Source organism: Odocoileus virginianus, chromosome 11 (genome assembly GCF_023699985.2).
Source record: "Odocoileus virginianus isolate 20LAN1187 ecotype Illinois chromosome 11, Ovbor_1.2, whole genome shotgun sequence".
Classification (NCBI taxonomy): domain Eukaryota; kingdom Metazoa; phylum Chordata; class Mammalia; order Artiodactyla; family Cervidae; genus Odocoileus; species Odocoileus virginianus.
In genome coordinates, this window is record NC_069684.1 from 19,680,136 (window position 1) to 19,695,182 (window position 15,047).

The window sequence follows — 15,047 nt, forward strand, 5'->3', positions numbered from 1 at the left end:
CCCTCTGTGACCTTATCTGGTCTCATGGCTTAAAATACTACAAATATGCTAATTCTTATACCTGTATCTATAGATGTGACTTTACCTCCTTAAGCTTCAGATTCATACAGTCGATTACCTACCTGACAACTCAATACGGTAGAAACATGTCCAAAATGGAAATTTTAATTTCCCAAACCTAGTCACCCTTTACAAATACCTCAATACCTACAAATGGCTGCTCTTCTAATGTTCTCTGCCTAGGTAACAGCACCACCATCTAACTAGCTGCTTAATCTAAGAAAAAACTGGGAATCATAACTCATCTGCCCCTTTCCTCATTCCTACATTCCAACTACATGCAGTAACCAATTCAAACAGTGCCTGTTCTCCTCCCCACCATTCCTCGAATGCCTCCCCTTTTGAAGTCAAAAAACATCAAGCACTTTTCAAACCATCATGAATTATTAATTTTAGCAGCTACTAGTAATGTGATCTTATATCCACACTTTGCTACTTAGCTTTTATCAATTATTTTTTCTACTTGTAGTAGGGTTAATCATGCTTTTCCAGCTGAGTTTTCTTAGAAGTCTGATTTTACATAAGTTGGAACCCTCTCAGAGAATTATTTCTCACCTATTGATATTCCACTAGAAAGAGTAGAGCTTTCAGCTTGGCCTCGAGATGGTGCATGGGGCTCCATGACGCTATCATCTAATAGATGTCTTGGCCCTGCATTTGGGAACGTTGCACTCTTAAACTCTGCTGTGTTCATTTTATGAATGAAACTGGAAACAAAGAGAAATATTTTTCATATCTTTACATTACTATTACTGATTCAGGATATAAAATATACTCTTACATAAAGATTCAGGATATAAAAGATGTACCTGCTATCCTGAACTTACTTCTGAACTCTCATACTAATGAACACACAGATTTTACCATGAAAGCCTCAAGCCAACAGATTAGGGAAAATTTTTTTAGACAACCAGGCCATATCTACCTATATAACAGAAAATATTTTATCTTGATGCTTGGGTTCATTAAAAACTATTTTCACATTCACTTTTGGAAAATGTCTATTAAATTTTCACAAAAATCATGGCAAAGGTGAACTGTGGGGTCCATTTTGAGGAAACAATCTTATAAAGCTAAACAAAAAGACAATTTCCCTTTCTTTGTATTTTGTTATAAAAAGAACAGTTTTTATATGCTTTATGGTGACCTGTTTTGGTTAGGACAAGCAATGCCTCATGACACAAGTTATAATTTAAAACGGAAATAGTGTTTGCTTTCCTGATTTTATTTATGATGATGACCTGTAATATTTTTATCCCCCAAAATGTGAAAGCACTATTGGAAAAAGCTCATTTCCAAATTAAGGTAAGGAAGAAATAAATGCCTTTATGCAAACAAGATATTTTACTAAATCAGAAAAAGACTACTGTGTGTTACATATATAAAACTACGCAAGGACACTATTTTCTGTCCAACTAGTGAAATAAGTAGAAAAGAAATCCAACGAAATACATAGAACTTCGCAAGAGAAAATCGGAAGCGCTGACTTGTAACCCAGGCTGTGGCACTTTCTGTGTCCGTGCTGAATCAGGTTCCGAGGGGACGGCGGGGTCTGCGGCAGCAAGGCCCCTTCAGCTGCCATGCTTTTTCTTCCGCTTTGTGGAGATGCTCCTACTTCAGGACCTTAATGGTTAAATGAAAAAAGAGAGAGACAGAGACACACAGAGAGAGAGAGAGAGAGAAACTGTTAAATGGTTTAGAAAGATTGCTCTATTTGAAATCCTCTGATATGAAATAAAGATTGTGGTTTAATTTAAGGCAATATTAATTCCATTTAATTGACCGAACATAAGAAATATTAGTTTCTGAGTCGTAAAACACAAAACCTCAAAACAAACAATATCTATTAATTTCTATCTATTTTACTTGCCCTAAGTAGTCAGTATAAATATTTTCCCTATTTATAGAGGAAGCAGCGTAATTAGAAGTGATGGTATAAAGGTCTCATATCACACATGAAACCTGGACTAAACCCTCAGGTCTTCTGAATCCTAGTTCAGTTCTCATTTAATTTTACACATTACTTCTTCACTCTTAGTTTCAGCTTCTTGATAGACACAGAATGTGTAGAGTAGGTCAAGGATTCAAGTACACAGATTTGCAAAATAACACTTTAAAACATTTTTTATTGGTGTACAATTGCTTTACAAGCAAAATATCACTTTAAGAATGAAAAGAAAAGCAAATTTAAATAGATATTGCCTGAAATGATTTCCTCTGCTTGGAACACTCTCCCCTGTAGATATTGCCATGGTTTTGTTCCCCATTTTCTTCATACCTTATTAGATGGGCCTCCAAATATTTTTAGGATATACAATAATACAAAGCTTAGTGCCAAGATCTGTATTTGGGTATTGTCTATGATTTCTTTAAAAAATTCTCTTCAATTTTATGTTTTTAGATTATTTATATACATATAAATCCCAATTGCAACACAACAGATAAATTAAGAGACTATGACCATTCTTTTCAGTATACTTGGTCCGCATTAGAGTGAAATTAAAAAAAAAATTAAGCCACTAAAATTGACTCCTATAATTATTCAAATTAGTAAATTTTTCACTTAGACCACAAACATTTCTAACATATTAACCCTCACTGCCTCATACAGTGTATGCTTAATGAAAAAAGAGTTGATAATTCATAAACACTTATTATTTTCTGTTGGCTATATCTATTACTCTTGATTACTTGGCATATTAATTTGCATATTACTGACAAACCACACGTGACAACTTTTTAATGAAAAAACAGAAAAACCAAACAGAAAAAGATATATTTTAATACCAAAAATAAAACTGTGCAGGCAGAATAAAGTGTGCTAAGCACTTACTCACTTTGGAGTATATCCCTTCTTTCTTATTAGGTTATCTGGTTTATTACTCAGTAACAAGAGAAAGCTGCACTAACCTACTAAATCCTCCCTGGAAGCAGCAGAACGTGGTGTGCTTGTCCCTGGTTCTATCTTTAATGAAAGCCTGAATTTCAAAAAGGAAAAAAACACATAAAATGATTAATATTTGACAAAATAACATTAAAATCATGTATTTTTCTACCAAAAGCCTAAAAACATTTTTTATAAAATAACCTCAACTGTGTATTTTTCTTCAAGGGTGATCTTAATTAAGTCCCCTTTCTATCTTTCATACAAAGCTGATCTTACAGTGATTCCAGGAAATATTAGAGAGGGAAAAACATCAAAACCTCATATTCAAAAACAGAGATAGCTCTCCCAAGAACCTCAAAACTGCCAAACAACTCAACACGTTTAAAGCTATTTGGTGAATGACTAAAAGGTGATTTAACCCGAGGTTATACTGACACAAGGCAAGTAAGTTCAGTAACTTTCCCACATTTCATTAAATTATGCAAATTCTTTCTAGAATCCTTATTGGATGGGCTAATGGTCTCTGTAGCACTGAAAATTAAAAAAAAAAAAACCAACACAACACCTTATTTAAAACTAACCATCCAAAAAACCAACCAACTCAAATTATCAAAAGAAACATCCATCTATACAAATAAAAAGGCTGTTCACAAAATCCCTGATAAGTCCCTTTTCTAAGTCAGAGTTTATTAGTTGGAAATTAAAGTGGTTCAGTGGTAAAGAATCTGCCTGCCAATGCAGGAGACACAAAAGGCCTGGGTTCAATCCCAGGATCAGGAAGATCCTTTGGAGAAGGAAATGGCAACCCACTCCAGTATTCTTGCCTGGAAAATTCCACGGACAAAGACGCCTGGCAGGCTATAGTCTATGGGGTCACAAAGAGTCAGACGTGACTCAGAGCGCGCGCACGCACACACACACACACACACACACACACACACACACAAGTTCCATTTAGGGAAATGTATCAATTTTGAGTTCTGCAGCAAAAAGAAGTTATAATTCCTATCAGTAGAAACAGTTTCAGGAAATAGGATACTAAAGCAGTTGTAGAAAATATTTTGGTGTAGTCCAGGAAATATACTTTGGTGTACTCTGCATTATTATTAAGCATTTGTCTGGAAATTAATAAAGACTTTATTTTTCAGCATCCCACCAACACAAATTTTTTATGAAACTGCATAATACAAATGATATTATAATGATAAATCTATTATAGGTGCTTAACTTTTTATCAATGTCTTTGATATCCTAAAGAAGAAATCATATATAATTGTACACTAATTACTTAACCATGTAAAGTACATGTACTGAACAGATGTATGATTAACCAGAACTCTGCTCTTTTTCTTATTACAGGGTAGCTGACTTTAATTATGTGAGCTTCAGACTATGCTATATTCCTTCAGTGAACACCTGCTTTGTGTCAGGCACTGTTCTCCTAGCACTGGAATATAATGGAGACTAAAGCAGACAGGGAGGGTGTCTCTCCCCTTTGGAAGCACACAGTCTAGAAGGTGGAAGACAAAGAAGTAAACAAATTAAGCAGAGTTTCCTAACACAGAACCAAAACAGAAAGGAACAGAAAGGAGGCTATGGGAGAATCACATTGCTATTAATAATGGCTGATAACTGACAGCAATATAAAAAGTGGAAGCATCTTAAACTGCACAGGATAGTCAGTGTCAGTTGCCTATATCATCATCAAAACACTATATATAACAGTGATGCTGATTCACTGAGAAAAGATATTATGCTGCTGCTGCTGCCAAGTCGCTTCAGTTGTGTCTGACTCTGTGCGACCCCACAGATGGCAGCCCACCAGGCTCCTCTGTCCTTGGGATTCTCCAGGCAAGAATACTGGAGTGGGTTGCCATTTCCTTCTCCAAAAGATATTATGCTCAGTATTAAAATGAAATAACTTCGAAAGATTTTCACCCTGATTAAAACACACGCATGTAACTTGTAATATTGATACTGGCTGCCTATGTAGATGAAGCTGCCAAAAACAGAGGCTTATGGATAAATGAAAAGTCATTTTTATTTAAATTTTTCATCATAAAATCCATTTTTCCCAACTTATGACCTTAATAGCTCTTATGTTAAAATGCTCTGATTTTCAACACATTTAATCAGTAGGTTCATGCAACACAACTGCATCTTTAGGAAAACACTATCTTCTTCAGCTTCCCGTAAGGTTCTCCAATACTACCAAGTGACTTGTAGTTCCCCAAGCAAACATAGCTTCCCACCCTATTCTGAAACACCTTTCTTAACTCTTCAAGTGGAGCAACTCACCTGCTAAGATGCAGACTAAGGTAAGATGGTCACCTGAAGCTGCTCATGTTTATTTTCTCTTCATTTTTCCCAGTTAAAGCTGAGGTAGGTCTCCCTCCATCTATGTTCCCACAGCACTCTCGGCACATCTCTAGTACAGTACTCTTTGAACTATTTTGTAATTATTTGTTTTGTAATCCTAGCAGCTACCCAGCATTCACCTACAGCAAAAGCTGAATAAATATTTGTTTACGAATATAATGGGACCTCCCTGTAGCTCAGATGGTAAAGAATCTGCCTGCAATGCAGGAGACCTGGGTTTGACCCTCGGTCAGGAAGATCCCTTGGAGATGGAAATGGCAATGCACTCCAGTATTCTTGCCTGGAGAATTCCATGGACAGAGGAACCTGATGGGCTACAGACCATGGGGTTGCAAAAGTTGGACACGACTAAGTGATTAACACACAATGAGTATAATGGGAAGGCTGCCTGAGTCCTAGTTAACTCATGAAAACAAAAATCAGTATAACAGCATCCACTTTCCTACCAAAATGAAGCTCTCATGCCAGGATACAGACAGCTAAAATTACTGAACAGCTTAGTTAACTCTATCCTTTCAGCATTAAAATTCACCATACTCTGTATTTATACAACAATTTCTGAGACTTCACTTCTACTGAAGGGGCTCCCCTGGTGGCTCGGTTGGGAAAGAATCCGCCTGCAGCACAGGAGACTCCGGTTCGATTCCTGGGTTGGGAAGATCTGCTGGAGAAGGGATAGGCTGCCCACTCCAATATGCCTGGGCTTCCCTGGTGGCTCAGCTGGTAAAGAATCCACTTGCAATGCAGAAGACCTGGGTTCGACCCCTGGGTTGGGAAGATTCCCGTGGAGAATCTTTAGTATTCTGGCCTGGAGAATTCCATGGATTGTATAGTCCACGGGGTTGCAAAGAGTCTGACGTGACTGAGCGACTTTCACTTTCTACTGTAAGAGTGACTGAGAAACTTTCACTTTCTACTGTAAGAGTTAAACTTTAACTTTTAAAAAATCCATTAAGTTTCTTGAGACAGACACAGAAATTTTAATAATGACTTACTCATGTTTTGAGTTTTAAGATAATCTTCTGTACCCAACTGGACAAAATATGAGTGTTTTATGCTATGTCAGTAGAGAGATGAAAGAAATAAGTGATAAATATGACACAGACCATCACACTCAAGAAACTTACAATCTAGGGGATCAGATCTGTGAAACACTGTCAAGATTATTAAAAAGCTGATGCGCTGACCTCATACATTTTCAAATGAATTACCCTGTAAAAACTTTCTGTAAAACAAAAACTGATACAGAAAGATAAAGTGGTAATGATACAGTATGGTGGAGACGACGACAATAAAGGTGTTTTCAAATATAAATAAAGCTTCAGATACATTTTAAATATATGTACAGAGCTTCTCAATATATTTGATATTTGAAGAAAAGTTATTTTCAGTTGTTTTCCGGAATCTCTAGCCTTTTATTATGTATACCAATTCTGTCCTCCAGAATTCTTTAAAAAATGTTGAAACTTATGGAACAAAGAAGCTGATAACTACTATCACACAGTGTAAGAAAATTTTTGTGTATAATTTATTAATATTAAAAAATAACCTTATCTTTCACTTTGATAAAAATTTAAAGTATAATCTTTTACTGGAAAAAATATTTGTGGCAGACACAAAGTTAAATTTGAAAGCTTAGAAACAGCAAAAAGAAATGTTTTTAAATAAATGAAGCTGCAAGGAAAATGAAAAGCCTCAAGAGAAATAACTTTTTTATCCTTCTATCTTAAAACAAACAAACAAACAAACCTGGCAGTCATGATGTAGAGAACACTACTGAAAAATAAATGCCAATGTGTATGTGCTCAGTCATGCCTGACTGTGACTCCATGGACTGCAGCCCACCAGGCTCCTCTGTCTAAGGAAATTTTCAGGCAAGAATACTGGAGTGGGTTGTATTTCCTACTCCAGGAAAATAAAAAGGGTTAATAATGAAAAAATCCCTTTTCCACTGGGTAGGACTGAGAATGGTTAAGCAAAAAGACATGGATATCAGCTGTTTTAAAAGTAACTTTTGAAAACCTTTAACAAAGGACTTGCTTGAATAGAGGAAAGGACAAGTGTGGTGTTCTACTGGACAAATATTAATATGTCTCTAATTCAGAGTCCAGAAGGTTCAATATTCTCTCAATACACAAAAATAACTGAAGACAAATTCAAAATTGTGTTGAGCAATTTTTCTATTCATGGATTGTTTCATTAATTTTTGTCTATTAAAAGATACATTTCCATAAAGATATTCAATGCTTCAATGGAGAGAGAAAGGAAGAAATGTAAAACAAGAACTATCAAACATCAGCTCTCAACAAGTTGAGAAACATACAATGCTTTTTAATAGAAGAACAGATGACGTACTTGTATACTGGCTCAGTCACATCAAGTGATTGATTTAAAAAATTCACGTGAATAGGTAACTTTACCACTGTAATGCACAACTGTATTTGCATGATAAGATGTAGTATTTAGACGTTTAAATACAGAGATGAAAGGGTGGAGGACAGGACACAATTATACAAACCACTTCTGAAGATCCAACCTACTTGTAATTATCATCTTCCACAAACTTTTGCAGTTCTTCTATATACTGAACAGAGTTCAGGTATTTTTGGACGTGAGGCAACATGGGGATATCTAGGGCAAAACATGATAAATAATTGTCTGATAAAGTACATCTCAGGCAGAATTTCTAAAGTTAAGCTGAGAAAAATATATTTAAAGGTAAATTAAGGCGACATAGCACCAAAATTTAAATTAACTCTAGAAGAACATGAATGAGGTAAATGTTATTTAATGTAAAACTGAAGGTAATTTAGAAAACTGCAGTTGCATGCTGTTTGTATAGATTAAAACAGCTCCATTTACAAAGTCCCACATATTTGAGAAATTTCATAAAAAAAAAATCAGAGCCATCATTGTAACTTATAGCCAAACCTCATCTGAGTGTAAGATGTAAGGCAGTTTAGTTTTTTTTTTTTAAAGAAGCCTGGCTCCCATTTGTAGTTTTTTTCTCTCCTACTTAGAAATTTCAAATAAGATTGATTTAACATTACAATTTGACGTTATGTTGAAAAAATTGAGAAAAGGATAAAAAAAGAGATTAAAGTTAAATAACAACAAATTGTAAACTGTTTTTAAACAGCATTAAAATTACATAGCTGTAAAAAACTCTATTTTCTATCAAACTGAAAGCATTTAAACACTTTAAAACAATAACATTTTTTTTTTCTAATCATTTGGGCTTGCATTAACTTCTTTCCACATGTGTGTTTCCATAAAATACATCTTGGACAAAAACTGGTTATCTACTCAAGAAAGCTTCTTGAACTCAAGAAAGCTTCTCAACTGTTAGTACAACAGTCTCAGCTCACTCTCTAACTGAAAAATAAAAGAAATATTTACATAATAGATCAGGGAGATCAAATGAGATGAAGAGAATAGAAACTAATTGTGAAAATTACGTTAGCAAAGTTGCTACAAAACTGCAGAAGAGCAAAAGATAAAACTTAGCATTTTAAATATGAAATACTTGAACTCCTTAAAAGCAAGATCTTATACAGGATGCTAAACATTGAACAGTGACATAATCATTATTTCCCTTACATTAGGATGACGTACGCTGCTATGTGAAAAGTGGCCATCAACCTGTGTAAATGAATCAACCTTTATAAATGAATCACAGCATTACTCCCGGAAACTCACCATATTCACAGGACTGCTGTAAATCAGAAATTATTCTAAGGATGTTATTCATCAAGTTTGATCTTTGTTCATTTTCTAGAATGCTGCCAGTTGATGGATATGCTGAATCAATGTATGTTAAATCAGACAGATAGATACCTGGAACAAAATTAAGATAAATGAGTGTCTTCCTACTTGTTTGGATGAGTATAGTTTGTTTATAGCTATATTTCAATATATGCCATATTTAAAATATATTCATTATTAATACTGTGTTAAAACATGACCGCTAAGGCCTAGATTTCCGTGGAGTCCAGGTCAGACATATAACTTAAAGCTGAAGTTAGAAACTCCAGTACCTACCTACTCATGGGTCTTAATGGAAAGAAGATGAGCTCCTGAACTGGCTCTGCCTCTGTATAAAATAAAGATAATTATTCTAATTTCTGAACCTTGGTTTTTATGTCTATACACTAGTACCTATTTTGCAAGTTGTGGTACAGCCTGAAGAAGTTTTAAGTTAGCCAGCCTAAACACTTCCCTGCCATGGGGCAGTTAACTTAATATTAGTTCTATACATGCTTGCCTCGAGTGGGTAACTATCACATGAGTCTTACTTTTTTTTTCCTTTTAAATATTTATTTATTTGGCTGCACTGGGTATGGGTTGTGGCACACAGGCTCTTCGCTGAGGTGTGTAGACTCCAGAGCACTTGGGCCCAGCTGTCCCCATAACACATGAGATCCCAGCTCCTCTACCAGGGATCGAGCCTGCGCTCTCCTCCCTCTCCACGTTGGAAGGTAGTTTCTTAACCTCTAGAGGACCAGAGAAGCCTCGATTCTTGATTACTTTGAAAAATGTCTCGTTCTAGTAGAAACGTCTTGTTTTTATTAAAGATTAACAGTTGGATTTTTGAAATAGTTCTACTAACTACACATTGAAGTTAACCTTGCTCTTTTTCTGTACCAACAAAATTAATACATCCTCCCAAATAATTCAGTTGTCCTAGCTCTGGATTTCAAAGTCACATCTACAGAAAATATTTCCTGAGAGTTTACTATGCACGCGTAAAGTGTAAAAGGCAACATGTTCCTACTTTCAAATCATTACTCCCTGTTCATGAACTCTCAGAATAAGTGCAACCAAAATGATGTACCTATTGCCTTCCAAATAAGCCTGATGTTTTCTCTCCTGTCAGTTCTTCCATCTTAAATGATACCTGAACTCAGCTCTGCCCATCTAAATCATTATCTTATATTCAGGTCAGTGTCAACGGTTCTTTAGCTTTCTCACAGATTCCAAGAAAGGAATTTAGAAACTGTCTAGTCAAAATCCCTATTTTCATAGGCAAACACTCTAAGGTCCACAGATATTAAGGAAGTGCCTAACACCACATGAATTGTTAGTGACAGAGCTGGATCTCAGAGTATACACATGTACGCCAAGGTTTTTTTTTACTTACACTGTTACAAATAATTACAGTATCTGTATCAGTCACTTAATAATTTTTAAGACTTTCTAATCTCTTTATTGAAAATCTTTTGTATTTTATATATTATCTGCTTAAGATAATAAACTCATTCAGGTGGTTACTCTATCTTGCACTTTAAAAAATGAAAATCCTGACCAGTATTTCCAGACAGTTGGTGTTTAACACAATGTAAAAAGTTGGCAATGGTAATCCTTTTACTCATTCCAGTATCATTCCTTTTCCATTTAGTAAATCTTAACAGTATTCTTTAAGCCATCTATCATAAATACTTCTTTTTCTTTAGAGACTCTCAACTTTATTTTTTATGACTTCAAATAAATCTGTCGCTGAGCTCCCCTTCTTTCCCTCCTATCTCAGAGGAAGAAGAATCCCCTTCTTTTTCTTCCAAATCTAAACTGCGATTTTGAATATAATTTCTCCTGCCTCCTTTTAACATATCCATGCTGCCTCCACTATCACTCGCACTCCATGGCTCTTTTCCAAGAGCCAGTGTGCACATTTAAATCTCCTCTATTCAAGAAAACATAAGCAAAGCAACCCTTCCTTTAAACCTGATCCCCTCCTCAAGACAGGACTCTTGCCTGCCTTCTTCAACAAACACCTTAAAAGAGAAATGCAGACCGGTACAATTAAATTTTTATCCTTCATTCTATTTTTATGTAATATTTGGTACCTATGAAAGTTTGTGTCAGGAAAAACTGTGACAGACTTTGCAATAGGCAAAAAGATTACCAGGTATATCCTGTTTTCAGTGCATCCTCTTGGCCTGAGCTATTTTATAAGTTGTTGAAAACTGGTAATAATACAAATTCTTGTCCATAAAAATGCCAATGAATTATGTCCAGTGGGATGTAACTGATTATTGCCCTGTGGATGTTGACCAATTTTGCAACTATCTGTAAATTCATTCCAGCATTCCCAACGGCCTGCATGTATGTGCAGTACTCTGACTTCTCCCTTGAAGTTGTTGTAAATATCTCCCTGATTCCCTTGTATACTTAATGATTTAAACAAAACTTTTGACATATATTCATTTTTTATTTGTGTGAGAATCATAACTGTATCTTTAAAAATTAACAGTTTAACATATAATATTGGTTGTTATCAAATAATATAATAAATGCTCATCAATGTAAGAGCTACAACATCAGTACTGTTGCCTCATCTTTATGTTCTTTCCCTGTGTCATCTCTCTGCCTCCTGTCTAGAGGGAACTACCATTTCTAATTTTAAGATTATTCCCCTTGTTCTTTTTGAGGTACATGTCTGTATTCCTGCACATTTTATTTTACTTTTGCGCTTTAAAAAAATCATACTTCTATATGTGTGATTAAATGATAATATTGGTAGAGTTACAATGGGTACACAATAAGTGATTTATAAGTGGTTGTTAAATAAGTTTTAAAAAATATGGTCTGTGATTGCTTTGTCTATTTTGTTTCTAAGACTCATTCATATTGTTAAGTATAGCTGTAATTCCTTAAGAGGATAAACTATATGTAACTGTATCACAATTTATTCATTTTGTTTTATAAGAGTTTTGAGTAACTTGCCCCCTTCCTCCTTGTTACTATAGACATTCTTGTACATGTCTACTGGTGCACATGTACAAAAATTTCTCTAGGAGAGATATATACACATCTATACATACATGCAGGTATATGTAATGTTCAACTTTACAAGACAGTACCACATTGGGTTTTAAAGCTATATCAACTGATACACAAACTGACAGTATATAGGTTTCTGCTGATCCACGCATGCTAACATGTGAAATTCACATCTGTCTTGTTGCTGAAACTTACCCTGGCAAAGGCATACCTGACCTTCTCACACTAATTCTTCAGACATCTCCCCTGGCCTCCTCTCCATTGCTCAGTCTCTCTGCTGTATTTGTACCACTCCCTTTTTTCTCAGTCTTCACTGGCTTGAATTTGCCTCGCTTCCATCCTCCCTCGATTCTTCCATTTCCTCAGGTCCCTTGGAATTGGCATTCCCCATGGTTCTGTCATTAATCTTCTCACTCTACAAGTACTTCTGAATTATCCTATTTCTGAGACCTCAACCATCACCTGATTGCTGATGACTCTCCAAATTTCTCTAAAGAACACAGCTCCTGACTTTCATTTTCAATTTAACATGCCAAACTAACCATAATTTGTATCTACACACCTGCCATTCCACTTTCCAAACCTGGTCAGTGAGATGAATTACTAACTAGTGAAGAAGAACTAAAGAGCCTCTTAATGAAAGTGAAAGAGGAGAGTGAAAAAGTTGGCTTAAAACTCAACATTCAGAAAACTAAGATCATGGCATCTGGTCCCATCACTTCATGGCAAATGGATGGGGAAACAATGGAAACAGTGACAGACTTTGTTTTTTGGGCTCCAAAATCACTGCAGATGGTGACTGCAGCCATGAAATTAAAAGATGCTTGCTCCTTGGAAGAAAAGTTATGACCAACCTAGACAGCATATTAAAAAGCAGAGACATTACTTTGTCAACAAAGGTCCATCTAGTCAGAGATATGGTTTTTCCAGTAGTCATGTATGGATGTGAGAGTTGGACTATAAAGAAAGCTGAGCACCGAAGAACTGATGCTTTTTAACTGCGGTGTTGGAGAAGACTCTTGAGAGTCCCTTGGATTGCAAGGAGATCCAAAAAGTCCATTCTAAAGGAAATCAGTCCTGAATATTCATTGGAAGGATTGATGCTGAAGCTGAAACTCCAATACTTTGGCCACCCGATGCAAAGAACTGACTCACTGGAAAAGAGTCAGTTTCCTGTTGCTGGGAAAGATTGAAGGTGAGAGGAGAAGGGGACGACAGAGGATGAGATGGTTGGATGGCATCACTGACACAATGGGCATGAGTTTGAGCAAGCTCTGGGAGTTGGTGATGAACAGGGAGGCCTGGCATGCTGTGGTTCATGGGGTCGCAAAGAGCTGGACACAACTGAGCAACTAAACTGAACAGAACTGAATTAGAAACCTCTACACTGCTTAAACAAAAAAGCTCTGAAGGAGTTGACTATCATATTTCTCCAGGTTAAGCTATTAGTGAATACAATGTGATCACTGAATGATCAAGTAATGTATTACATAATATAAATCAGAGGTTAGAAGCTGTCCCAATCTTTTTAAAATCAGGAAGTAACATAGAAGTATCTTTATGACCTTTTCCTTAAAACAATGGGGAGATCTGGCAACAGCGAGGTAGAGCTGGGAAGAGGATAGACAGTAATCATTACAGATGTCAGTCTGTCATAATCTGTTTTCCCCTGCTCTCTTACTTCTCATTTACTTCACCTATATACATTACCTGCTTCATTCTTGTTGTGAGCATCTATAGGCCTTTGAGTAGACCCCTGCTATACCTATGCGTGTCACAGGAACTTAAAGAAATAATTAATTCTGTGAAAGAAGTAGAAACTAAGCTGACTTCAAATAAAGGACGTTGATCAACAGAGTTGATGGTAGGGCCTGAGAAAGAGTAGCACAAAGTAAGGCAACGACAGGGTTTGGAAAGCACATGGTATTGGTAAAGAGCCCACCTGCCAAAGCAGGAGACGTAAGAGACGCGGGTTCAATCCCTGGGTCGAGAAGATCCCCTGAAGAGGGCATGGCAACCCACTCCAGTATTCTTGCCTGGAAAAAACCCCACAAAACAGAGGGGTCCAGTGGGTTACAGTCCATAGGGTCACAAAGAGGACAGAATGACTGAAGGGACTTACACCCACACATGCACACAACACGTACAGAAAGTAGAAGCCCACAAAGTTTTATCTAGAAGCAGCAATCAATAATTATATAATCCAACCAGAGAGAGTGTGGCCAAATGCTCTGGAGTGAGAGTTAAATCCCAGTGCTATAGCTTAGTACTTAAGTCCTAAGCCAAATTACCTAAGATGTCTAAATCTGTGTCTCCTCAGTCACTGAGTTAATCAACGTTCTTGATTTAAAGAAATAAAAAGGCATAGTTGGTATCTGACAATTACTAGTTCTCTCAGCAGCACCCTAATTTCACAGCAGAAGAACTGGTCAGAGGTAGTAAAGAGACTTGTCTAAGTTCCCGCAGCCAGTGGGGGGCTCAGAACTCTCCCCTGTGACTCAGGCCAGGGTTATGTTTGCTTTTAAATCACAACATAAACTAATAGGAATAACTGTATTCAGACAAGTGGGGTCACGTTGCAGAATAGGAGGAAGTGACATATAAGTAAATTCTGATGTTAAATAATAACATTAGAATTTAAGAAGTATTAAGTTTCTGAGAGAATTTTATACCTAGTTTTTCAATTATTTTTGATAATTATATATAATGAGCAGTTTTATCTTAGAAATATACACCAGGTTTTTCTTACAATTTCAAAACCTTCTAAAATGGCAAATTCTGTAAAATGTTTAAAAATTCTTTCAGGCTGTATTCTATTAATTAGGATTAGGAGGCTAATTAGGAGGCTGCCTCTTTAGAACAGAGTCTCACTCCTAAGCTTTGTAATAAAAAAACAAACTCATCAGCCTGCAACTACTTCTAAGTAAAGTTGAATACTATT

The 15,047-nt window shown here is 36.1% G+C and overlaps 1 protein-coding gene across 2 annotated transcripts in view; it reads right to left on the bottom strand.

Annotated features, from left to right (window-relative positions):
- RALGPS2 (Ral GEF with PH domain and SH3 binding motif 2) overlaps window positions 1–15,047 on the bottom strand; it is a 155,477-nt gene that overhangs the window by 26,563 nt on the left and 113,867 nt on the right. For both annotated transcript variants that reach the window (XM_070474019.1, XM_070474020.1), the window contains exons 9-13: window positions 9,026–9,163; window positions 7,867–7,957; window positions 2,971–3,038; window positions 1,548–1,683; window positions 616–767 (exon numbers count right to left, since the gene is read on the bottom strand). In XM_070474019.1, the coding sequence (XP_070330120.1) occupies window positions 616–767; window positions 1,548–1,683; window positions 2,971–3,038; window positions 7,867–7,957; window positions 9,026–9,163 (585 nt within the window). The remainder of the gene's footprint in view (window positions 1–615; window positions 768–1,547; window positions 1,684–2,970; window positions 3,039–7,866; window positions 7,958–9,025; window positions 9,164–15,047) is intronic.